At 36.6% G+C, this 24,868-nt stretch overlaps 1 protein-coding gene across 2 annotated transcripts in view; it reads left to right on the top strand.

Annotated features, from left to right (window-relative positions):
- The first annotated feature begins 1,284 nt into the window (after positions 1 to 1,284).
- The window catches only part of KLHL20 (kelch like family member 20), a 65,053-nt gene continuing 41,469 nt past the window's right edge, over positions 1,285 to 24,868 (top strand). Inside the window, exons 1-4 of one of the 2 annotated variants that reach the window (XM_035010781.1) lie at positions 1,285 to 1,395; positions 2,331 to 2,394; positions 9,357 to 9,559; positions 16,741 to 17,314. In XM_035010781.1, the coding sequence (XP_034866672.1) occupies positions 16,772 to 17,314 (543 nt within the window). In that variant the 5' untranslated portion in view covers positions 1,285 to 1,395; positions 2,331 to 2,394; positions 9,357 to 9,559; positions 16,741 to 16,771. The remainder of the gene's footprint in view (positions 1,396 to 2,330; positions 2,395 to 9,356; positions 9,560 to 16,740; positions 17,315 to 24,868) is intronic. The other variant, XM_035010780.1, reaches the window with a different exon arrangement.

The following is a 24,868-nucleotide window of genomic DNA, read 5'->3' as shown; positions in this document are numbered from 1 at the left end:
TCATTATCATTTACTTCTCAAAACAACTTTTTTTTTAAGCTATTATTATTCTTTTACACAAAGAAAACTAATGCTTAGGAGATGAAGAACTTTGACCAAGATCATAAAGCCAGTCAGTCAGAGGACTAGGATTTGAAACTATGGGCATCTGGATCTAAAGGCCATACATTTCCCACTACAACCTAATTAACAAAAGGTATTCTTTCCTTTTCAGAAACAACTGGACAAACATGTCAATCCCATGTGAAGAACATCCAAAGAAAATCTGATTAAATTCATGCTTAAGCCTGGAAGTTATCAGGAAACCAGCGACAGTCTTTCACTGATATTACTGAAATTGTATCCCTTACCCTATCACTTGTTTATTTTCAAAATATAATCAGATGGCTGTATGCTCTGGTAAAATCAGGCAAAGGACAAGTTAAAGGGCGCCTGGGTGGCTCAGTCGGTTAAGTGTCTGCCTTTGGCTCAGGTCATGATCTCAGGCTCCTGGGATTCAGCCCAGCATCCGGCTCCCTGCTCAGCCCGGAGTCCAATTCTCCCTCTCCCTCTGCCCCGACTTGTGCTTGCTCTCACAGTCTCTCTCTCGCTCTCTTTCAAATAAATAAATAAAATCTTAAAAAAAAAAAAAAGGAGAAATTGAAAAGGTATTTTTCCCCTTAAGACTAAAACGAGTTCACAGAAGTGTTTGAAATGTCTGCATAAAGTATTTGGACAAAACACTTTTTGTTTTTCTCCTGTTAATCTATTTGTCTTTGGTAAAGTGTTGGGATAAAACACTGGTATTTTGAAAGCTAAACTGTGGGAAATCTGGAAGATCAGGTCTATTTCTGATTTGGCCGTGTATTGTGGGCAGCTTGTACATAAGGGGGGCTTAATAAGGTCGACCAATCATGCAATCCACAATTACGGACAACATTGTGCCTATATTGAGCAATAGGAGACCCACCGACTACAAATACATCAAAATTCCTAGCTTTCTGTGATTACATCCATCTTTCTGTTGCCTTCTGCTGGGGAAAACAAAGAAGAAAGGAGGAGGCTTCAGTATTCAAATACTGCCAGATCAGTTGTGAACTCGCAAAGTGGTCACCCTCAGAATTGGAACAACCGGATTCGAAGACAGGCAGTCTCTGAGGTTATAGGGATCCCCAGCAAAGGGCGCGGCTACTTCCTGAGCCACACCGGAACCTTTGGGTGGGCTACATGGGTTCCAGAGGGAACGACTTAGGAACAGGATCACTTCCGCTGCTGAAGAGAAGAGAGGGGTGGGGAGGAAATAGCTCGAGGATCTGCATCCTGCTTGCGCTAGCCGCGGCTGCGAAGCAGGCAGAGAGCGGGCGGCGGGTGGAGGAGGCTGAGGGGGCGGCGGCAGAGAAGAAAGTGACAGAGCCGGTAAGTTGGCCGCCTTAGAGCAGGGGACAGTGGACAGCGCCCAGGGCTTGCTTTGCAAATCTTGTCCCAAGTTGCTGAGCTGCCGGGTGGGGTAGGGGGCCGGACTTCGTCCGCCGTCTGTCAGTCGGTGGCGAGAAGGGGCTCTTGGGGCGCTGGGGCTGGGCCTCGCGGGGCACTAGACTGTGCCGAGCTGGCTGACAGCCCTACCCCGGAGCCCGAGGAGGCGCTGGGGTTCTCACCCTGGACAGCTTCCCCGGACAAGGGCTGGAATTCGGGGGGAAGGAAATGGGTACTGTGCGTCCCATTTAACCCTCGGGACCTAGCGAGTTCTTCCAAGTGGGTGGTGGATATTGTTTCGAGCACTGAGGGAAGGGCTTGTAAAGAGAATGTTAGTCTGGAACCAGAGCTTATCTGCCCTGTTCGTGCTGCCCGGCAGTCGGAAGTGGAGTTGTTTTTAAGGGCAAATGCCACCCCCTGCTCTTGTTACTTCGGGACAAGTTAGAGCTTCAGATCCGTTGTTAAACCTGCGTGTTCCCTATCCGATCTATCATGTCAATACTGCTGTGGGTCTTTAAAAAAAAAAAAATACTGCTGTGGGTATCTGGTAAATGTTCTGTAGGTATACTTGATAGTGAGATCAGAGTTAAACGTCTTAAAGCACTTCTTGAAGAGACACACAGGACTAACCTAGCAATCAGGACTGTATAGCGCACTTTCCATCACCTTCACTTATAATCGTTTTAGCGTTCCATGTCCATATCCAGAGTAAGGATAGTCATCTTAAAGACACTAAATAAAGCTTATGTTATGAATAAACGCTTGGGTATAATATAATATAAAATTCTTTATCATTGAACGAAATGATTATATTGAGATTGTTACTGGAAAGATCGGAAATAGTTTTTTATTAAGTTACTGCTTTTCTATTGTCTTAGGTTCGGCTTTAGAGTGTGGTGAAGGGTACTTTTCATGGTGCATGGAAGGAAAGCCAATGCGCAGGTAGGCTTTTAGGAAGAAAACCTTCGGTTCACTGATTGAAATTAAGCACGTAATAATTCAGGACTTCATTTAATTTTTTTAAAGGTTTTCAAACTTTACCAAATTCTGCTTTGAACTAATGATTCTTGTTCTAAAGTAAATAAAAACTATTATCAGGAATTAATCACTTTTGAAATAAGGGTCCAGTTTAGTACTTAAATTTCTAAAGGGTGTTCTGAATTTTATGTAGTTACTAACATTTAAATTTTCCTTTTTGCATGGTTTTTTTTGTGATAAATAATCATTAAGTATAATATGATACTATATGGGTTCATTAGTCTTAATTACCTATAGAATGTAAAAGATTCTGTTGCCGTAGAAGAATAATAATTATTTGTAACACACTGTCCTGTATATCTAATTATGGTTTTGGTTATTTCATTGATGATCAGTAATACATTTGTTCTGCGAAGTAAAATAGCTGCATTGCAGGAAAGATTGTTGAAGGACTAAAAAGGTATTGGACATAATAACTTAGCCCATAGAAAAATAGAACAGAGTGTAAGAAAATATAGACAATTATAAGCCCTCCCAATTCTAGAATTTAGTAATGTTTTTTCTTAATCTTTTCTAACAGATAAATCTAGAGTCCTTATCAAAACAAAATCAGCCTAGTTCTTTCTTTGTTGTTTAAACTCATTTTACATTTATTGAACTGTATGTAATCATTTGTTATTTAACATCAAAGAGGAACAGCTCTGGCAGACCCTCTTAAGAGAAGAAACATTTCATGATGGGGGTATGACTTTTGACTTAGAACCAGGAGCAAGAACCGGAATATCTGTCTTTTTCCAAATCTATTATTGATTTTTTTGATTGACCTTGAGCTATTCGCCTTCTCTGTGTCCTAATTTACTTTTCTAATGTATCTGACCAGGATATTGGGAACTAATGGGTGCTTGCAAGTGCTTTGAGATCTCCAGATGAAAAGATGTTGTGGATGTAACAAATGTCGTTATCTTATTTGTATCTAACTCCAAGTAGGAATAATATTTGACTGTGAAGTACATGAAGAAATTAACAAAAATATATTAAATGCCTTACCACTTCATCCTTTATAATGGTTGCAAAAACCACTGATTGCTTCTCTTCCTCAGCTGCCATAAATGTCATATCTTATGTAATTGCTAAAGTAAGAGCTTATTATTTTTTAAAAAGGGAAGGCACAGCGTGGGAGTGTTTTTGGTTTATCAGTAATTTCTATATAAAATATTCACTTAATCATTCATACCTACTCTCTTTTTTCTTGTTTTATTATATAATACTGCCAGTTATTCAAAAATCAAGTTGGGGGGTGGTGCCTGGGTGGCTCAGTCAGTTAAGCATCTGCCTTGGGCTGGGGTCATGATATCAGGGTCCTGGGATCCAGCCCCACATCAGGGTCCCTGCTTGGCAGGGAGCCTGCTTCTTCCTCTCCCTCTACCCCTCCCCCAGCTTGTGCTCAAGCTGTTTCTCTCTGTCTCTCTCTCTCTTTAATAAATAAATAAAATATTTTTTAAAAAAATCAAGTTGGGGAATTCTGGTGGCATTAACTTTTAAACTACACAGCTCTTTCTTCATCACCATCACATGGCCAGAGCCCAGCCTACCATTGCTCTCTGATTTAATTTTACTTTTGCTTACATTAAGTCACCTTTCCGTATTGGGCTGTTATTTTTGCTGCTGCAGCCCAGAAGGCAGTCTCTGTAAAGTAATGTTGGTTAATTTTATACTTAGCTGCTATTGGAGAAGCTTTGAATGAGAAGTAACTGTATACTAAGATTATTTGAATACATGTTCATTCTCCCTACTAGGATATAAACTCTTTAAGTCTCATATGTCTTCCATATGTTTGTATCCCTGGCACCTAATGATTACTGAATAGTAATTCAAATAACCACACAATATCTGCAGACTTCTCCTCTGAGTGCCCCCTGCCAAAAAATATGAACGAGAGGAAGATTGAAAACTATTGTTAAAGGTATTCTAATGCTTAAAAATAAAGTTTTATGACATTGGTTGATATTAGTAAAGCTTCATTGCATTCATTTAACTAGTCATTATGTGTACAGATACAAAATTTAAAAGATACAGTAAGATATTCAGTGAAAAATAAGTCTCCCAATGCCAATCCCAGCTCCTAGTTCTCCTCTTTATAGGCCACCACTATAAACAGTTTCTTACTCATTTTTTGTAGACATTATAATACATATACAATCATATATAGAATATCTCTTTTGTGAAAACACTAATGTCAGCATATCATGCACATTTTTCTCTTCTTTTTTCACTTCCCACATTATTTTGTAGATGGTGACAAATACATATAGACCCACCATATTCTTTGTAATAGTTACATAGTATTTCATTGTCTGTAGGTGCCATAGTTAACCAGTCCTTTTCAGAGACATTTAAGTTATTTTGCTGTTATAACCAGTTCTGCAGTGACTATCCTTGTCAGTGGTTTTTGCCCAAATATGTGTGTATAGAATAAATTCTTAGATGTAGAACTGCCCAAAAAGTATGTGTGTTTTTAAATTTTGGTAGATACTGACAAATTTCCTTCCTGAGAGATTATTCCAATCTATAGTCTCACTAAAAATGTGCCTGTTTCCCAGAAGATGGCTCTCCTCAATTAAGAATATTACCTTAGGAATAGAAGGTCTAAGGAATGTGTGACATGATAGCCCTGAAATTTGAAGGTGACTTACACATTTGGGTGGGTGGAAATGTTATTTACTTAGGGAGGTACCAAAATTTGTAACATTCCTTTGGTAAACATGAAGCATATTTAAGATACCTGATTTGTTCTTTGGTTTATGCTTCCTACCTGCACATGATTCAGTTATTGTCACTATTAAGAGATATCAGTATTCATAGAAAATACCCATCCTGGGGCATCTGGGTGGCTCAGATGGTTAAGCGTCTGCCTTCGGCTCAGGTCATGATCCCAGGGTCCTGGGATCAAGCCCCATATTGGGCTCTTGGCTCAGCAGGGAGCCTGCTTCTCCTTCTCCCTCTGCCTCTCCCCCGGCTCATGCTCTCTCTCTCTCTCTCTCTCTCTCTCTCTCTCTCTCTCTCTCAGTATCTCTGTGTCTCAAATGAATAAATAAATCTTTGGGGCGCCTGGGTGGCTCAGTCATTAAGTGTCTGCCTTCGGCTCAGGTCATGATCTCAGGGTCCTGGGATCGGGCCCCACATTGGGCTCCCTGCTCAGCGGGAAGCCTGCTTCTCCCTCTCCCACTCCCCCTGCTTGTGTTTCCTATCTCGCTGTGTCTCTATCTGTCAAATAAATAAATAAAATCTTTTAAAATAAATAAATAAATAAATAAAAATCTTTAAAAAAAATTACCCATCCTTTTACCTAGCCTACATTTCCTCGACTTCCTAAATTCTTGTGACTTTGACCTTCACTTAAGTGTTTCATTCCTACTCTCACTGAGAACAACTTTCTCTCTGAAATCATAAATCCTCATACTTTTTTCCTGAGCATAACCTGTGAAACGCCCATTCCATCAGTTCATTCCATCAACATGCCTTTGGCCCTTCTGTTTTCACACAGTTCACTTCTGCAACTACTTCAACCATTTTCTAGCCATCACTCAATTCCCTAGATTGTTCATGGCATCTCCCAACTCTTGATTAATGTAAACATTTATATTCCCTGATTTGAAAGGTTGATTTACTGCTGGATGAAACCAGCCATGGGATATTTGTGCTACTGTAATCAGAGTCTGTAATATTATTTGAGCCAACATTGTTCTCCAGCAGTAATTCTGAAGGTCCCTGGGTAATGCTTACTCATTCCCCACAGCAGCTGTGTCACATCTTCACCCATTCTCTTGTGATCCTGTCACTGCTCCTCTCACTGGCAGCAACTTCACAGAAAAAAAATAGGGGCCATCAGGTATGAACTTCTCCAAGCTCCTGATGCCTCCTTCCCATAAAATAAATGTATCGTTTCCACCTTATTTTCCCACCCCACTCCCTTCCTCTGATCTCTTATGTAAGCCCTTCTACCTTTTGTCTAAGAGTCATTCCTCTGTATTTTGGTTCCATACACTCCCACTCTTCAAAGATCTCACTCCATCATTTATTCTTTCCCTTTTATATTTTTTAATTTCTCCCTCCTCATTCTTCACATCAGTATATATCATTTTCCAGTCTTCCTTAACTTTAAACTGACATAGTATTGGATGTCTCTTCTCTTCACAGGTAAGCTTTATTCTAGAAATATTCCATACTCACTGTCTCTTTCTTTACCTTCATTGACCACTGCCACTGACTACCTCAGGTTTTTACTGAAAGTTTAGGATAATGAAGTTTTTTGGCTACTCATCATTTTCTTACTGGCTGTCCCTCCTTAGATCACAACCTGCCACCATTTTTATCAGTTCCTCTTTCCTTCCCTTCTTTCTTTCTTCTAAGTTACTGTTACTTTATTATACTGAGCAGTTTAGTCTCTTTGTTATAATCCTGGTATCTCTAGAAGAGGTTAAAAAACAAAATCTTGTATCTTTAGGTAGTTCATATAAATGTGGGGCACAGCTTCACAAGACAAAGAGTGGTGGGGACTGTGGTGAAGTAAGAGTACAAGCCCTCCTAATGATACTCAAATTCAATTTCAATTTCAATCTCAAAACAAAACAAACCAAAATGGACAGGCAAAAATCCTTCTGATGGTCTTTATCATTCCAGGGGACCCTCACCTTGCCTTTTATAATTAAAAGGCCTAAATACTTGTTTTCTCAAAAGCACCATCTGTCTCTGAAATAAATGTTGTTCTTTTTCCCAGAATGTAAAAGAACAATAATTGAAATTTTTTAATAGCATTTTTTTCCTTCTCACCATATGTAGAGATTCAAATGTAGTAATTATAGTTTCTTAAACTGATTCCATAATATCTGATGCCTGCCTTACAGAATTTTTTAGATTTATTGACGTTTTGGTAAATATGAATCCTTCTTGTTTTATTTGATTTTATATGTTTGATAATGATGCTTTTACTTTCTTTTTCCTTTATACCTGCATTTTGAATTATTGCTTTCTCCATTCTGTTATTTCCCTTCAACTTAAGTCAATATATTCTTTTTGTAAAACTGACTTAGTCAAATTTTATTAGCCAGTTATTAGTCAAACTTTAATGTGTGTTAAAATTACCTACTTGCTAAATGCAGATTCTAGAGTCATACTACCAGAGATTCTGATTCTCTAGTACCTCAGGAGCCTCCATTTTAATCAAACACCCCTGTATATCTGGTGTCAGAGAAACACAATTATTTGAAAAGTTAATATAACAGCTTAATAGGAATTGGGCAATCAGCGAATAATAGTGTCTTCTCACATTTTCACTTCATTTGAAAGAAAAGCCACAAATTCAAGCCATAATTTTAAATCTATCAATACCATGTTTAGAAAATCTGGTAATAATGGAGGAAGACCCTCTAGATACAAGAGTATTTGACCAATCAAAGCAAGGGGAAATTTCTATATTCAAATTGGTTAGTAAATTTAGAATATGTGGCTGATTTTACTTTCTCATTTTAACTACCATGTTTTTGGTATCAGAATGTTTTGGACTGAAAGTCTTGACTCAAACTGGTTTAATCAACATGGAAACCTTTTGTTTACATAACAAGAAGGCCATGGGTAGAGTGGGTTCCAAGGTTGGTTTGAGACAGTGGCCTGATAATAGCATCTTGGATCCAAGTTCTGTCTCTCCAATGTAGCTGTGCAATAGCAGCTTCATCCTAACCCAAAATTGATCTTCCATTCCACTACCACCTACCAATGTAGAATGCTACATTCTTCTTTGTTAATGCCTGGCAGAAGAAACTCCCTAAATCATGGAATATAAGTCTGTTCCTATAGTTTGATGACCAGCTGAGGTAAGAGCATGCCATCAGCTAATTGATTTGAGAGAATTCAGGATTCGTCCTTAAAAGCTAGGGACATGGTCATCTTCCTCTGAAGCAAATGGCTAGTAGAGGAACAAAATCAAGGTTATGTTGAAGTTTGAGAGAGTTGATGGTAAAATATGATATTAATAGAATTTATCTTGAAGTTATGCTTTTCGTCAGTGCTAAAAGAATAAAAAATCTGCTAAGGTTATTATTAGCAGATCTTACACCCTTTGGTTTTAGAAAGACTGATTTCTTTCCCTGAATTGACAGAGTCATTTTGTGAGGGAAGGCAAAAGCTCTGTTTGGTCTCCCTAGTTTGTTAACTGTGGGTAGGGTCCAGAGTAATCCTTTCACTTGCCTCCTTCAACCTTAAAGTACATGTAGATTACTCTTGCAAATTAAGTTAATAAAAATGTTATTTGGGTTCAGTTTCTTTTTGTCTGTATTTGTAGTATCATTAGTTCAATACTGGAATAGAAAGCCACAGATTGAAAAAGCAAATAATTAGAGATCTTCTAGTTTTTCTAGATGAATATTTACTTGGACAATAAAGCTTGCTGCCTCAAGGTTTAATTAAAACCTTTTGTAGGGTTCTGTCCTGGGGAGCAGTTCACACCTCAATTTACCATCCCCCCCACCAGGTCTTTAGAGTATTTATTTCAGCAGACTCCAAACAAAGAAGTTGTGAATATAGCTGTGACAAGGTGTAAACACACTCTATTTCTAGGACCCTTATTATAACTTCCCTTCAGAAGGTGCCCAGAAAAATGTACAAAAAAACCCACTTTTCTGCAGTTAGAATCCTGTGGATGTAATGAGACTAATGGAGGATATGCACTTAGATTTTTTAAAGTACACATTTACAAAAACAAAATAGCAGAACCATAGGAGAAATAACTTAGTGTATAGAATTAAATATAGCTTTTGGAATTAAATTGTTAGAATTAAATACTGCTTCTCAGGACATTTAAAATGAGGTACTCCTTCAAATCTCAGCCTACCAGTAATCCCTCTTCTCGTTTCTTCTCATTCTCCTAAAAGGGCAACATGGTCCAGCCATGGGCAGTATGCTTGCTTTTTTTCTCCCATCTAAGAATAACAACTACATAAATCAGATTGCCAGAGTCATTTCTATTTCAAATACTCAATCCAGTTGCCTAAGACAGTTTGGGATAATAAAGCACTGACTTTGAAATCAGAGGACCTACATTCAGACAAATCCCAACACTGTCACTCCTTGTAAGGTAAGTTTAATTATCCCTACATTACAAATAATGAACTTGAGGATCAGAGAAGTTAAGTCATTTGCCTGAGATTATACCTAATAAGTGATGGAGGTAAGGTTTGAACCTGGCTACAAGTTTGCCTGGCTACAAACCTGGTTTCAAGAGAATTTGACAAGACTTCAGGAGGTATAGTTTTTTGGGGCAGGAATAAAAGCTGAATTCATTTAACAACAATTTAATGAACACTAGATCCAGGTATTGGGTTATAGCAGTGAGCAAAGAAAAACATAAGGGCCTTGTTCTCACAGATCTTATATTCTATTTGGGGGAAAAAGCCACTATATCAGTAGGTAATATATTTATGAAGAAAAATGAAACAAATAAAGGGTATAGCGTGGTAGGAATTTAAGAGATGCTATTTCATAGAACATCGTGTTGGGGAGGAGGAATTTCCTCTACCCTTCAAGGTCCTTCTAGCTGGACTTAGAATCAAATTAACAATGAGATAGATTAACAGGATGAAGTCAAATTTAATAGCCTTCTTAGGGGGAATCCATACAGACATGGAAATTCCAAAGATAGTCAGGCAATGAAATACTTACATGAGCAGGGGAGGGGTAGGGTCTGAGGGTACAAAGGGGAGAAAGACCTTTAGGAGAAGGGAAAGATGTTTAGAAAACAAAGGTGCCCTATTTATGTAGATAAGTTTCTTAGGTAAAGAGAAATGTGTTAATAGCTCTCTTCCTGGTAAAGCAGGCAGTTGAGGGGGAAGTAAAGAGCTTTTTCTGAGTCTGCTGGGTTTGGATTGCTTTTAACTCAAAATAATGTTCATGCCAAAGTGGCCCACCTGGGGGTGGCCTGCCACTGGCCCCTACAGTGGTCTGGTAAGTTGACATTTGAGCAGAGATCTGAAAGAAATGAGGAAGTGAGCTCTTCATAGTTATTTGGGGGAAGAACCTTTCAGGAGGAAGGAATAAGGCTCTTTAGTGAGAGAAGTCTTGGCATGTCCCAGAAAATAGCAAGGAGGTCTGTGTGACTAGAGAACAATGGGCAAGAGGGAAGCAGTAGGAGATAAATTCAGAGTTAGGGACACCTGGGTGGCTCAATCGGTTAAGCGGCTGCCTTCGGCCCCCGTCATGATCCCAGGGTCCTGGGATCGAGTCCCACATCGGGCTCCTTGCTCAGCAGGGAGCCTGCTTCTCCCTCTCTCTCCCTCTGCTTGTGCTCTCTCTCTGTCAAATAAATTAAAAAATCTTAAAAAAAAAAAAATGCAGAGTTAGCCAGGGGAAGAGTCATGTAGATGTTGGTAAACCTTATATGCTTTGTTTTTTAATATGAGTGTTTTACTATGAGTGTTTAAAGCATTTGGAGCACTCCTCTAGTGGCATAATCTGACTTTTTTTTTTTTTAAGATTTTATTTATTTATTAGAGCGTGCACAAGGGGAGGGGAAGGGCAGGGGAGAGGAATAGGGAGGGGAAAAGAATGTCAAGCAGACTCTTCAATGACATTGGAACCCAATGCAGGGCAGGGTCCCATGACGCTGAGATCATGACCTGAGCTGAAACCAAGAGTCTGACGCTTAACTAACTGAGCCGCACAGGTTCCCCATAATCTGACTTTTCTAAAGGATCAGTTAGGTTGTTTAGAGAAGAGAATATAAATTGGCAAAGGTAGAAGCAAGAAGACCATTTATGAGACTATTATAATATAAAACAGTGAAAATAGCCTGAATTAGGGTGGGGCTGGTGAAGATGCAGAGAAATAGTTGGAATCTAGATATTATTTGGAGGTAGAATGACAGGATTTGCTGATGGATTAAGTTTGAGGGTGTGTGGAAGGGAAGGGGCTCCCAAGATTTTTGGCCTGAGCAACTGGAAGAATGAAATTGCTTTTTATTAATCTGGGGAAAGCTAGAAGACAGCATGTTGGAGAAGGTAGAGAATCAAGGGATCCATTTTAGATACATCATTGAGATCTATTTAGCTTGTGTGATAAGAGACATTCATATGGATCCAGATTGAGACCTTATCCAGGCAGGAGATAAGGCTCTTTTAGCCATTCATATATGGGTGATGGGAACCATGAGATTAGATGAGCTCCCCTAAGAATGTGTGTAGAGAGCAGAGAGGATCGAATTTTAGAGAATGACCACATTTAAGAGATTTTTTTGCAAGTTTGCAAACTAGACCTTTGATAAGAGTTTACAAATTAGCCATTATTAAAAATCAGAATCTATACTAATACAGTAATAATAGCACAATTTTTTTTGCTATGGTATACTTTTAAATGAAAGGGAGATACGTAGAAATTAGCTTCCATATTGTATATAGGCAAAATAAAAAATTGTTTATATCTGAGTTTAATAGTACTGTCTTTATGTACATAATTATAGTTACAACAAAATGTTTTCATTTCAACATGCAATGTCAATATTAAAATAGGAATTTTTGAATTTATCTTGTTTTTAATGGTGGTTCTTTTTTAAAGAAGCTTGATTGTACCACTGTTAATTAACCATGTGATTTATTCTTTCAGCATCTACTATGTACAAGGTATCTTTAAGCACTGTGGTTAAAAGCTTCCTTGATTGTTAATGTGGGTGGTAAAAATTATTCTTTAACTGCTCAGTTTTTTTTAGTCTTTAAATTGTCAAGCATAAACAGTGCTGTTTCTACCAGATGTCAGAATTATGAACATTTTGTATTCTAGAATACAGAATCACCTATGGGCTAAGGCCAAGCCTAGAAAGATTGAATTTATAAGTACTTTGGAAAAACAGGTTGGGAGAAAGGCACAACTGTCTTCTTTGCTTTCAGGCTGTGCCTTTGTAATGTAAATGTAGTTTCTTTTCCCAAAATGTCCTTTTCTTCTCTCCTTCCCTGGGGACTCTTTCAACACAGGTGTTTTATTATACTGCAGTTCTTGTTGGTGCCACAGCTTTAGGGGTAGTAAACTGATACTGTCCCTTGCAGGCCAGATATTAGACTATCTCAATATAGTCATAGATGATTAAGTCTGTGAGACTCACATGAGGCTGACCTAAAACCCAGTGATCAGAACTTTGGAGCTACCTAACCCCCTTTTAAATAACATGGAAGAATTATTCATCAGAAGACTGCTTAGTGAATATAGAATCAGAAGCAGAAATACAATGATCTGGACCATGGGTATAGGATATTTCACCTAAGTTCCAGAATAACCCAATTTAATATTCCTACTTCACAACAAAAATACATACCTGTGAAGTAACCTTGTAGCTTATGCCAGTTAGATCTAGGATCTTTCCAGTATAAACAAATACTTTATTGATTTTTGCCTTTCTGACCATAGTTTGTATCCTGGTTGCCCTCTCTCTAGTTATTCCCGTATCTCCCCTTCTCAATAGTTAGGTTCCCTGGTTGCCTCTTTATATTCCTTTGAATTTTTCTCAGTTTGAGCAAAATGCTTTGTAAATTATATGCAATTAGTAAATATTTGTTAAAAGAATAATTACCATTTTAGAGGGGCATAGATCTCTTTTCTCTGCGTATCAGTAGATACAGTGTGATGATTATGAAAATCCAAATATCTTCATTACACTTATGTGTCAGTTTAAATTTGTGGCATTTATCTAGCAAGTTAACCCCTGAATTTCTGAAATATGAACATAACATGTAAACTTTGCTTCTCATATATTATCTGGAATAACTTTTTAAAAGGTAATAAGCCTTTGACTATATTTTATTGGAAATGTAATGTAATTTCTTATGTTTAAAGTTTAAATGTTTAAAGATAATTTTGAAAAATTCTTAGACTATCCCAGTATTGTTTAGCTGGAAAAGACTTAGGTTCAATTTTGTTTGCTATTTTCCTCAAGCTTAACATTCATTTTGTAGGCCTCTTACCAAGTTCGTTGATTCTTCTGACAGTTCACCGGTGAAGTTCTTTATGATGACTGGACCAAAATAATCTGCATTTATTGCAACTTCCTAGGCTTTTAAAAAAGAATTGTACTGAAATTTGGATATCCACAAGGAAAAAAACTGAAAATTTTATTTTGAATTGTTAAATAATTCTACAACTCCCTTCTCTCCCCAACCCAGCATTCACATCAATCCCAGTTACTAAATATTTGCAGTGCCCCAGGAGACAATTGTGGTTTATCCAAAAGCATCAGGAGACCTGCTCTGCTACTGAAAGGATAGCTTCATGATTTTAGCAAGTCACCTAACCAAATCAGTTTCTTCATCTGTTAAAGGAGGATATTATGCTAAATGATCTGATGGTCCATTCTGTTTCACATCTCAGTCTCCATTCTTCAAGCTAGGTAACAGATTATGCCAAGCAAGGAAGGATGGTTTTCATATTTAAAGACTTCTGGAGAACATTAACATGTAAAATTTACTAATACATATATACCCTGATCCTGTGATGCAATGTGTATCAAATTTGAGAAATTTACAGAGCTGCCACTTTTTTTTTCAGATCCTTTTTTAAAGGAAAATAATTATTACAGCCTCTCAAGAGTGTGTCCTGTAGCACCATTAGGGTAACACGTACTTAAATATATAAGAAATGCCCAACTTACAGACTTCCAGAGTCTTTGCATAAAAGTAGCTTCCCAAGCTCCAGCCATCACCCTACCCAAAAGCCACCAAAAACAATAGCAACAGCAAATCCTAGATCAATACCAAAATGACAGATATTCTTTTCCTTCTCCTTGTTCCTCTTGGCCCTTTTGTCTTAGGACTTCAAAACTCAGGTCAGAATTCTGTGTCAGTGGCTTTTAAACTTATTTGATATACAGCCTGCAAAGGGACCTAATTATGCAAATGTATATGAACTTAAATGTGTATAGAACACATAGTTGAAACATATTTAATTAAAAGGAATGTATGCCAATATTTTTTCTTCTATTTCATTTTTTTAGTGCTGCTTTTAACACACCGAATTGATTTTACAACTAAACCTAGCCACACTTACAGCACTCTTACTAAAGACAAATACAAACCTCCAGGCAGCATAAAATTAAACTTTTAGAAAAGTATTTGTAAAGTGGAGAATGTCTATTTATGTACCTATACATTTTTTTTAATTTTATTATGTTATGTTAGTCACCATACATTACATCATTAGTTTTTGATGTAGTGTTCCATGATTCCTTGTTTGCATATAACACCCAGTGCTCCATTCAATACGTGCTATACATTTCTTTTGTGATCATAGTAAACCTTCATCAATTCTGACTGATTTGGTAGGAACAATTGGATATATGTAGTACTTTTATTTTGGGGGGGTAGGGGCAGCGGGAGAAGGGGAGAGACAATCTTAAGCAGGCTCCATGCCCAGCACAGAGTTCAGTGTGGAGCTTCGATCTCACAACCCCGAGATCACGACCTGAGCCAAAATCAAGAGTCAGACGCTTAACTGACTGAGCCACCCACATGTCCATGACATATGTAGTACTTTTAAAGGAATGAGGCTTATTATCAGATTTAATATCTCTAGCCCAAATTAGTTTAACAAAGTCTTTCTCGAGGCTCTTAAGAGTTCTACTAAATAAAAAAATATTTTACCTGCCATCTTCTTTACCACTTTAATATTCATAAACTGTGAAGAAAAGATTTCTAAGTGAAGATAAACTTCAATCCAGACTTGCTGGATTATCATTAATTCAAAATTTATGTAAATATTAATTGAAGCATATCAACTCAGATTAGATTTTTTTATTTGATTTCTAATATGGATAAGCATAACTACCTTATCTAAAAGGAATGTAGATAGTTCTATTACTAGGATAGCTACAATTTAAAATTGTTAACATGTAGCAAGCCCTGAGCTGGAAGCTTTTATGTACATTATCTCATTTAATCTTTACCATATGGGGTAGATACTTACCCATTTTAGAGTTAAAGAAACTGGGGATTAGGAAGGATAAGTAACTTGTCCAGTAATTATCTGTACTAGCATTTCAACCCAGGTCCATCTGTTACACAGTGTGCTTTGAAACTTTATGCTAACTAATGACAGAGTAGCCATAGTACCCAAGTGTCAGAGCTGTTAGACTTGGGGAGAAAAATAAAAGAAATCTTAATTTAAGGTATGGTAAAATATTTTGAGACATCTATGGCTGGACTAAGACTTAGGCAGAGAAGAGAATTTTAACTCGTTTCTCCCTGTGAGTGGCTTGTAAAATCTTTGGTTTGATTCTTTCCCTTTTTTACAAACTAATGTGATTACATAGTTATTTACTATATTTCCTTGCTTATAAGACACATGACTCATTTAATAACTTTTTAGAAGTGTAAATATTGCATTAAAGGTATGTAAAGCTTTTATTAGCTGATAGTCTAACATGTATTTATCCATATAATCAATACCTAAGTTTTCTTCAATATCACAAAGTTTGATTCTAAGCTTTCCTCTCATTCACAGACCAAAGAATGTCCTGAATTATGTCTGGCCATCACAATTATCTGTAGCATCCCAGCAACACACTAGTTTTTGTAACCCGGGCTTGTATTTTGGGTTTTTGTTTTTTTAGTTTAGTTTGTTTTTTACTTAGCACCATTGTGATAGACTGTACAAACTGTGAAAACTATGCATCTTAAAATAAAGGAAATATAGTACTATATATAAAGTTAATTTGGAGGACCTTGGCCTCCTTTTTCTGATCTTTTCATGCAGCATGGGCTATAATATTTTATAGCTTTGTGCTGAACCTGAGAGAAATCTAAAATATTATCTGTGATAATGAGAAATAAACATTTCTGTGTTTTAGAAAAATAACAAATATCAATATTTTGGTTAAACCAGATTAAGGATTTAAAGTCCACAGATCTGTTTTGTTCAGAGAGAGAATAATTTACAAGTGTTTTTCATAAACTTTTATTAATGTATTGCAGGTAGTTATAAAAGATGTGGCCCGAGACAGTCTAGTCTGAGTACTTATGAGATGAAAAAAGAATTGTCCTTTATTTTATGGAAGTGCATAATGAAAGTGCCCTGATTTGGGATTAATAATGTTTGTTCTTCAGAAGACTTTAAGGAAGTTTATGAGTTTTAGTGTTCTTAGAAAGGAAGTTCTTTGGGAGCTTAGTTCTCCCTTTTGATTACCTGCAGGTTTCCCTATCTCTTGACTGTGAACACTTTATGGCAAGAGTGAGTTTCTAATAATATTGCCATCATCTTTCTTCCCTCCTTCCCCCATTCCTGTAGGTGTACCAACATTCGACCAGGAGAGACTGGAATGGATGTAACAAGCCGCTGCACCCTTGGAGACCCCAATAAACTGCCAGAAGGGGTTCCCCAACCTGCCCGCATGCCCTATATCTCAGACAAGCACCCTCGACAAACCTTGGAAGTGATTAACCTTCTGAGAAAGCACCGGGAGCTCTGCGATGTGGTGCTAGTTGTGGGCGCTAAGAAGATATATGCCCATCGAGTCATTTTGTCAGCCTGTAGCCCCTACTTCCGAGCTATGTTTACAGGAGAATTGGCAGAGAGCCGTCAGACAGAAGTTGTGATTCGAGACATAGATGAGCGGGCTATGGAGCTACTGATTGACTTTGCATATACCTCCCAAATAACCGTGGAAGAGGGCAATGTTCAGACCCTTCTGCCAGCTGCTTGCCTCCTTCAGCTGGCAGAGATACAGGAAGCTTGCTGTGAATTCTTAAAGAGACAGTTAGATCCCTCTAATTGCCTGGGCATTCGGGCTTTTGCTGACACACACTCATGTCGTGAGTTGCTAAGGATAGCAGACAAGTTTACTCAACATAACTTTCAAGAGGTGAGTTGTACTGGTGGTTTGGATGCGTTCATAATGTATTGGTCAGGAGAGCACTATGAGTTCATGTTCTGCTAACCAACATGTACCTGTTTGGGTATTTACTGCTGATTCTAACTCATAATACCAAAGATATAAATTGTTATAAATTCTAAGCCTGGTTTTTATTTTAGAGACCAATTTCATGTTCTGTCAACCAAAGGTAAAGTTTAGGGATTTGATTCTCCCTAGCCATACTAATAAACTAGTTTATAAGTCAGAATACAGTTTATTAATTCATTAGGAGATCAGTGTCTGATAGGATACCTCATATCAGTCATTTGCATGAAACATTACCTTCCTGATTATATGGATTGTTCAGCAGAATAAATAATAAATCAGCAGTTACTTGGAGAACTAACAATCGGGAAAAAATGAAGTTAGATGTATATGAAAAGAATGTTTCATTAAATCTGTTTTCATTTATTCATTTATTTAATAAATATATGAAAAGCTACTGTTTCAGCCACTGTACTTGGGGAAAAAAGGCTACATATAGTAGTGAACAAGATGCCTAGAGTGTCTGTTCTTATGGAGGTTATAATCTAGCAGGGAGGATATCCATTGAATGCATAATTACACAAATAATTAATTACAGTTTATAGGTGCTACAAAGAAGCGGATGATTTAGCGTATTACAGAGAGATTTAACTTTGGTTCTGAAACAGCTCATTGCAAAATTCTGAGACATAGGGTGCCTGGGTGGTTCAGTTGGTTAAGCGACTGCCTTCAGCTCAGGTCATGATCCCAGGGTCCTGGGATCGAGTTCCGCATCGGGCTCCCTGCTCTGCGGGAGGCCTGCTTATCCCTCTCCCACTCCCCCTGCTTGTGTTCCCTCTCTCGCTGTGTCTCTCTCTGTCAAATAAATAAAATCTTAAAAAAAAAAAAAAAAAATTCTGAGACATAGGTTGAGAAACTGAAAGAAACCCAGTGAGACCCAGAGAGCAAAAGGGAGGATGTTACATAATGATTTTACAGAAAGAAGGGAGCCCCATCACACTGGAGTTAATAGACCATGTTAAGAATTTGAAATTTAATCTTAAGAGCAATAGAAAACCATTAAAGGGCTTTAAGCAAAGACATGGTCCCTTTTGCACTTTACTATCACTCTTCTCCCCAGCAGGATAACTTCCAATGGATCAAAGATTTAAAAATACAAAATGAAACCATGAAAATATTAGAAGATGACATGGAGCAATTTCTTTTTAATCCTGAATTGAGAAAGGCCTTTCTAATTGACTAACACAGAAGGCATAGAAGAAAATACTGATAGACTTGACTACATAAAAATAAAAAATTTTTTCAGGGTAAAACAAAAAAACATAACAAGATAAAAGTCAAAGACAAAGTGAGGGAGTGGGTGACACCTGGATGGCTCAGTTAATAGAGCATGCAGCTCTTGATCTCAGGGTTGTGAATTCTAGCCCCGCGTTGGGTGTACAGATTACTTAAAAATAAAATCTTAAAAAAAAAAAAAGATAAAATGGAGCAAAATATTTGCAACTATCACAGACAATCTCTTTAATACAGCAAGAGATTTTATTGGTCAACAACCTAGACTAATGATGTAACCAAAAAATGGGCAGTAAACAAATTCAGATTGCCCTTAAACATATGAAAATCTGCTGCAGGTTGTTCAAAATGACTGAAACATAAATTATACCAAAGTACTATTTTTCATTTCTCAGATTACAAAATTATAATCTATCAGATTCCAAATATCTAGAAGTTTGATTCCACACCCTGTTGACAAGGCCACGGAGACAAGGTAATGGAGCTACATTGCTAGTGTGAATATAAATTGATACAACCTCCTTGAAAGGAAATGTGTACACTTTTTTTCACACTCTTTGACTCAGCAGTCCCATTTCTGGGAATTTGTGCTACAAATTTACTGGAGAAAGGAGCAGTTTGAGGAGATGAGATCATGGGTTTTGTTTTAGATATATTAATTTGAAACACCTATAAGATCTCTAAATAGAGATACTGAGCCAGGCCACTGTTATGAGTCTTTTATCTTAGAGGTTAGACTGAGATTAAAATTTAGGAGTCATCAACTCATAGTAATAAACTATGATGGCTTAATCCTTTTAAGGCAGGATTTAACCCAGAAACCTTTATAAAAGGTTGATAAATTTGATTGCATAAAAATTTTAAACTTTTTTATAACAAAAAAGCACCAAAAACAAGGTCAAAAAATCAATGCCAATGAGCTCACCAAGAAGGGAGAGAGAAGAGAAAGCCTTAAAATTTTTCCAGCATTGAAGGATGGTTAGTGAAAGAGCAACTGGCAGAGGAAAAAGGGAATAACTAGAGAAGAGAGAAGAGGAAAACCAGGAGTATGAGATCATGAAATGCAATGGAAGGGATTTTTTTTTTAAGAATAAGGAAATTATATATGTGTGTGTGTGTATGTATACTGGCATAGCCAGGAAGTTTCCAGAAATTAAGATTAGGGCCATTGGCCTTAAGAAATAGTAAAACATTACAAACATTTTGGTACTAGAGAAGGTATGGATCAGTGGAGCTGAAAAGAGTCCAGAAGTTGACATTTCAAGTCCGTGGAGGAAAGTGGAATTGTTCAATAAATGTCATTAGGAAAATGGTGATTTGGGGGAAAAAATAAAGATGGAATTCCCAGTGGATGAATATTTTAAACCTAAAAAACAAAATTCTAAAAGTTCTAGAAAATACCATTAGTTGGCTGGTAGTAAAAATGACCTTTCCAAGCAGGATACAACTGAGAAGCCATAAAGAAAGATAAATTTGATTGTCTAAAAATTAAGAATTTTTGTTCTTTATAACAACAATAACAACAATAGCACTATAAACTAAATCAAAAATCAATGCCAAACTCATATGTGGAGCATACATGACAGAAAAAAACAATAATTCCCATAAAACTCATACAAATTCAGTGAGAAAAAAAACCTTGAAAAACACAATAGAAAAATAGGTAAAGGTATGAATAAGTAAGGTGTAAAAAGAGATTTTCAAATGTAAATAAACATACAAAAGCTTAGTCCCCCTTACACATAATTAAACGTACATCAGAACAAGACATGATTGTTAACCTATCAGGTTGGAAAAACAACTTTTTAATTTTATTTGAAAAAAATTCAAATTTACAAGAAATTATAAGAAAAAGAAAAAACTTTCATATATCCCTTACCCAGATTACCAGTTGTTAACATTTTGCCACATTCACTTTACCATTCCCTCCTTGTTGTATCAAATCTTTTTCTCTGAACAATTTGAGTATATTGCATACATCATATTCCTGTACTCTTGAACATTTCAGTGTGTATTGTCTAAGAACAAGGATATTTTTTTTACATAGAATTCTCTTACAGCAGTTCATTTATCAAATGCAGGAAATTTAACATTGATAAAAACATTATTTAATCCATAGTCCCCATTCCAGTTTCACCAACTGTTGCAGTATTGTTTTTTTTTAAGATTTTATTTGACAGAGAGAGAGACAACCAGAGAGGGGATACAAGCAGAGGGAGTGGGAGAGGGAGAAGCAGACTTCCCGCCGAGCAGGGAGCCCAACTCAGGGCTCGATCCCAGGACCCTGGGACCATGACCTGAGCCGAAGGCAGACGCTTAACGACTTGTTCTTTTTAACAGTTTTTTCCCAGTCCATATTCCAGAGCAGATGATTGCACTGCATTTATTTGTCATGTTTGTTGAGTTCTAGATAATCTGTAGTAGTTCCCTCCACATTTAAAAGCATAGGCCACTTGTCTGATGTTTCCTCATGGGTAGATTCAATATACATTTTTTCCTTTTTTTTTTATTTTATTATGTTATATAAATCATACATTACATTATTAGTTGTGTTTTTTTTTTAAGATTTTATTTATTTACTTGACAGAGAGAGACACAGCGAGAGAGGGAACACAAACGGGGAGTGGGAGAGGAAGAAGCAGGCTTCCCACTGAGCAGGGAGCCCAATGCGGGGCTCGATCCCAGAACCCTGGGATCATGACCTGAGCTGAAGGCAGATGCTTAACTGACTGAACCACCCAGGTGCCCCTACATTATTAGTATTTTGATGTAGTGTTCCACTATTCATTGTTTGCATATAACACCCAGTGTTCCATTCAGTACATGCCCTCTTTAATACCCATCACCAGGCTGGCTCCTCCCCCCACCCCCCTCCCCTCTAGAACCCTCAGTTTGTTTCTCAGAGTCCATAGTGTCTCATGGTTCGTCTCCTCCTCCGAATTCCCCCCCTTCATTTTTGACAGGAGTACTAGTAAGTGATATTTTGTCCTCAGTACATCACAGAAGTACATAGTATCTATTTGTCCCATTACTGATTATGTTAACTTTGATCATTTGGTTAAGTGGAGTCCCCAAAGTTTCCTATTAAGTTATTATTTTTCTTTTTGTAACTAGTAAGAACTTTGACAGATACTTCAAATCCATGTAAATATCCTATTCCTTATCAAACTTGTACTCACTTTCACTCACATCCATTGATAATTTCTACCCAAATTAGTTATTACTATGATGGTTGTAAAATGGTGATTAAAAAAAAAAATTCCCCCTTTTCTATCAACGTTCTGCTATAAGGAAGAATATTCCTTGTTCTGAGTGATTGGTTGGCATTATGGATTCATAGACTTTTATTCTAGTTGATGGATTATAGTCCTTTGTTACCATTTATTATTTTGGTGCTTTATAGTCTGATTTATCCTTCCTATGCTTACTTTTGCAAAATTAAGCAGACATATGCATGTTTTTTTATTTCCATTTCTGTCCTACACAAAAGGTAGCATTGTGTATATTCTCTGTTGCACTTTGCCTTCTACTTAATTTATTCCAAAATTCATTCCATATCAGTTCATAGAGATCTTCCTTGTTCTCTCTCCACAGCTGCATTCTTCTAGTGTGTACCACAGTTTGTTCAATCAGTTTCGTATGTTTGAGCATTTAGATAGTGTTCAATGTTTTGCCATTACAAATAATGCTGCAGTGAATAGCCTTGTGTATGAATATTTCAGTGTTGTTGGAGGTTTATTTTCAGGATAAATTCCTAGAAATGGGACTGCAGGGCCAAAGGTTAACTGCATATGTAATTTTGTTAAATATCACCAAATTCCCCTCTATGGGGATGAAACCATTCTGATCCTAACATATGAGGGTGACTATTTCCTCATCGCCTCACTAACAGAGTATATTGTCAACCTTTTGAATTTTGCCAGTCTAATAGATGAGAAGTGGAATCTCGGTGTGGTTTTAATTTGCATTTCTCTTAACATAAGTTGAATATCTTTCATATGTTTAGGGGGCCTTTTTAATATAATTTTAATATTGTTTATTATCATCTTTTGCCCATTTTTCTATTCAATAGTTTTTATATTTTTTCTCCTCATTTTAAAGTTCTCTCTTTATTAACAGTGATAGCCTTCTATCTGTGCTACATGTTACAAACTCTTTTTCCCAGTTTGCATTTGCCTTTCAACTCTGCTTATGGTATTTTTGGTCATGCAAAAGGTTGTGGTTTTTTTTTTTAATATTGTCAAATGTATAAATCTTTTACTTTATTGCATCTGGGTTTTGAGGCAGAGTTTGAAGGCTTCCCCTTTCCTCAGGTTACAAAGGAATTTACCCGTATTTTTTATAGTATGTATATGGTCTCTCTGAGTTTATCTTGTGTAGGGTGTGAAATGCTTACTATTATCTTTTTGTAAATATCCAGCTGGTCCCAGTATCATTTATTTAAAAGTCTCTTTTTGCCCCCAGTGATTTGAGATAACATCTTTATTATATACTGAATTTCTGTGCATGCTGGGTTCTAGATCTTCTAGTGTAGGCCATAACAACACTACCACACTGTTTTCTACAATGTTTCAATTATTGAGGCTTTGTAGTATATTTTAATACATAGTAGGGTTATTAATACTCCTCCTGTATAACTCTCTTTTTCAGTGTTTTCCTAAATTTCTTGCATGTTTGTTTTTCCAAATGAACTTAATATCACCATATCTAGCTCTAAGAAAAAACCTTGGGATATTTATTGGGATCAAATTTATTTATAAGTTAAGAACAGTCATTTTTATGATGTGTTCTATTAAAAAATGAAATCTGTCTTTCTGTTTCTTCAGTTCTGTTTTTTTTATCTCTCAGGAATGTTTTATACTTTTCTTCATTTAAGTTTTGTACATTTCTTCTTAAGTTATTCCTAAGTGTTATTTTTTGTTTCTTTTGTAATTTTTTCCCCTTCACTGTAGCTTCTAACCAATTGCCATTAATGTATATGAAAGCTACCCTATTGAATTTTTTTATTCTTTGAGTTACTTTTGCCATTGATTCTTTAGAGTTTTCTGAACATCCTATCATGTCATCTGCATATCAGTAGTTTTATTTCTTCTTCAATTGTTAATGCCTTTGTTGTTGTTGTTTTTCTCTAGTTGTTTGGGTTAATACTTCTAGTGAAATGTTAAATAATAATGGAAATATTGGACATACTTACTTTGTTTCTGGCATTAGTAGGAATGACTTTGGTGTTTTCCCATTAACTAATATGCTGTTTTTAGGATTGAAGTATGAAGATTTTATCATATTAAGGAAGTATCCATGTACAACAATTCCTATTTTCTTGGATGCTTTTTATTAGGAATGGTATTGAATTTTGTCAAGGGTTTTCTCAGTATTTATGGAGGTAATCATATGAATTTTCTCCTTAAACCCATTATTATGAATTACATGAATGAGGTCCTAAAATTAAAGCATCTTTGCATTCTACGTACACACATTTTGCTCATGGTGTACTGTTAATGTGATGTTTGAATCTATTCACTAATATTTTATATAGTGTTTCTATATTGATATTCAGAAGTGATGCTAGTCTTTAATTTTCTTGTGCTGTCTTTATCAGGTTAGATATAGATATAAATATAGATATATACTACTTCATGAACATGAGTTAGAAGTTTTCCTGCATGTTCTGTGCTTTGAAATAATTTATACAACATTGAGACTATGTCCTTTCTGAAAGTTTGGTAGAATTTCTCTGTGAAACTGTCTAGGCTTGGTGCTTTTTTATGAAGTAGTTTATTGATAATTTTCTCTATTCTATGAAATTTCCCCTTTCTACTCGGATCAATTTTGGTAGACTATATTTCCCTAGAAAATTATCAATTTTATCTACGTTTTCAAATTTATTTGTATAGAGGTGTACAAAGTAATTTCTTTTAATTTTTAAATCTCTGCATCAATAGTTATTTGCCCCTTGACTTTTTTTTTTTTTGGAGACAGCACATGTGAGTGGGGGGCGGAGGAGGGGTGCATGGGCTGGGCAGAGGGAGAAGGAGAGAAAGAATCTTAAGCAGGCCCTGTTACCAGCGCAGAGCCTGACTCCATGCTCAATCTCACAACCCTGAGATCATGACCTGAGCTGAAACCAGATGCTCAACCAACTGAGCCACCAAGGCATCCCTTACCCCTTGATATTTTGCATTTTGTATATGTGTGCTTTCAATGTTTTTTTCCTTGAAAAAGGTA

The sequence above is a fragment of the Mirounga leonina genome, unplaced genomic scaffold, assembly GCF_011800145.1.
Source record: "Mirounga leonina isolate KUSES-001 unplaced genomic scaffold, KU_Mleo_1.0 Mir_154, whole genome shotgun sequence".
In the NCBI taxonomy this organism is placed as follows: Eukaryota; Metazoa; Chordata; class Mammalia; order Carnivora; family Phocidae; genus Mirounga; species Mirounga leonina.
This window is presented reverse-complemented; position numbering and strand designations above follow the sequence as displayed.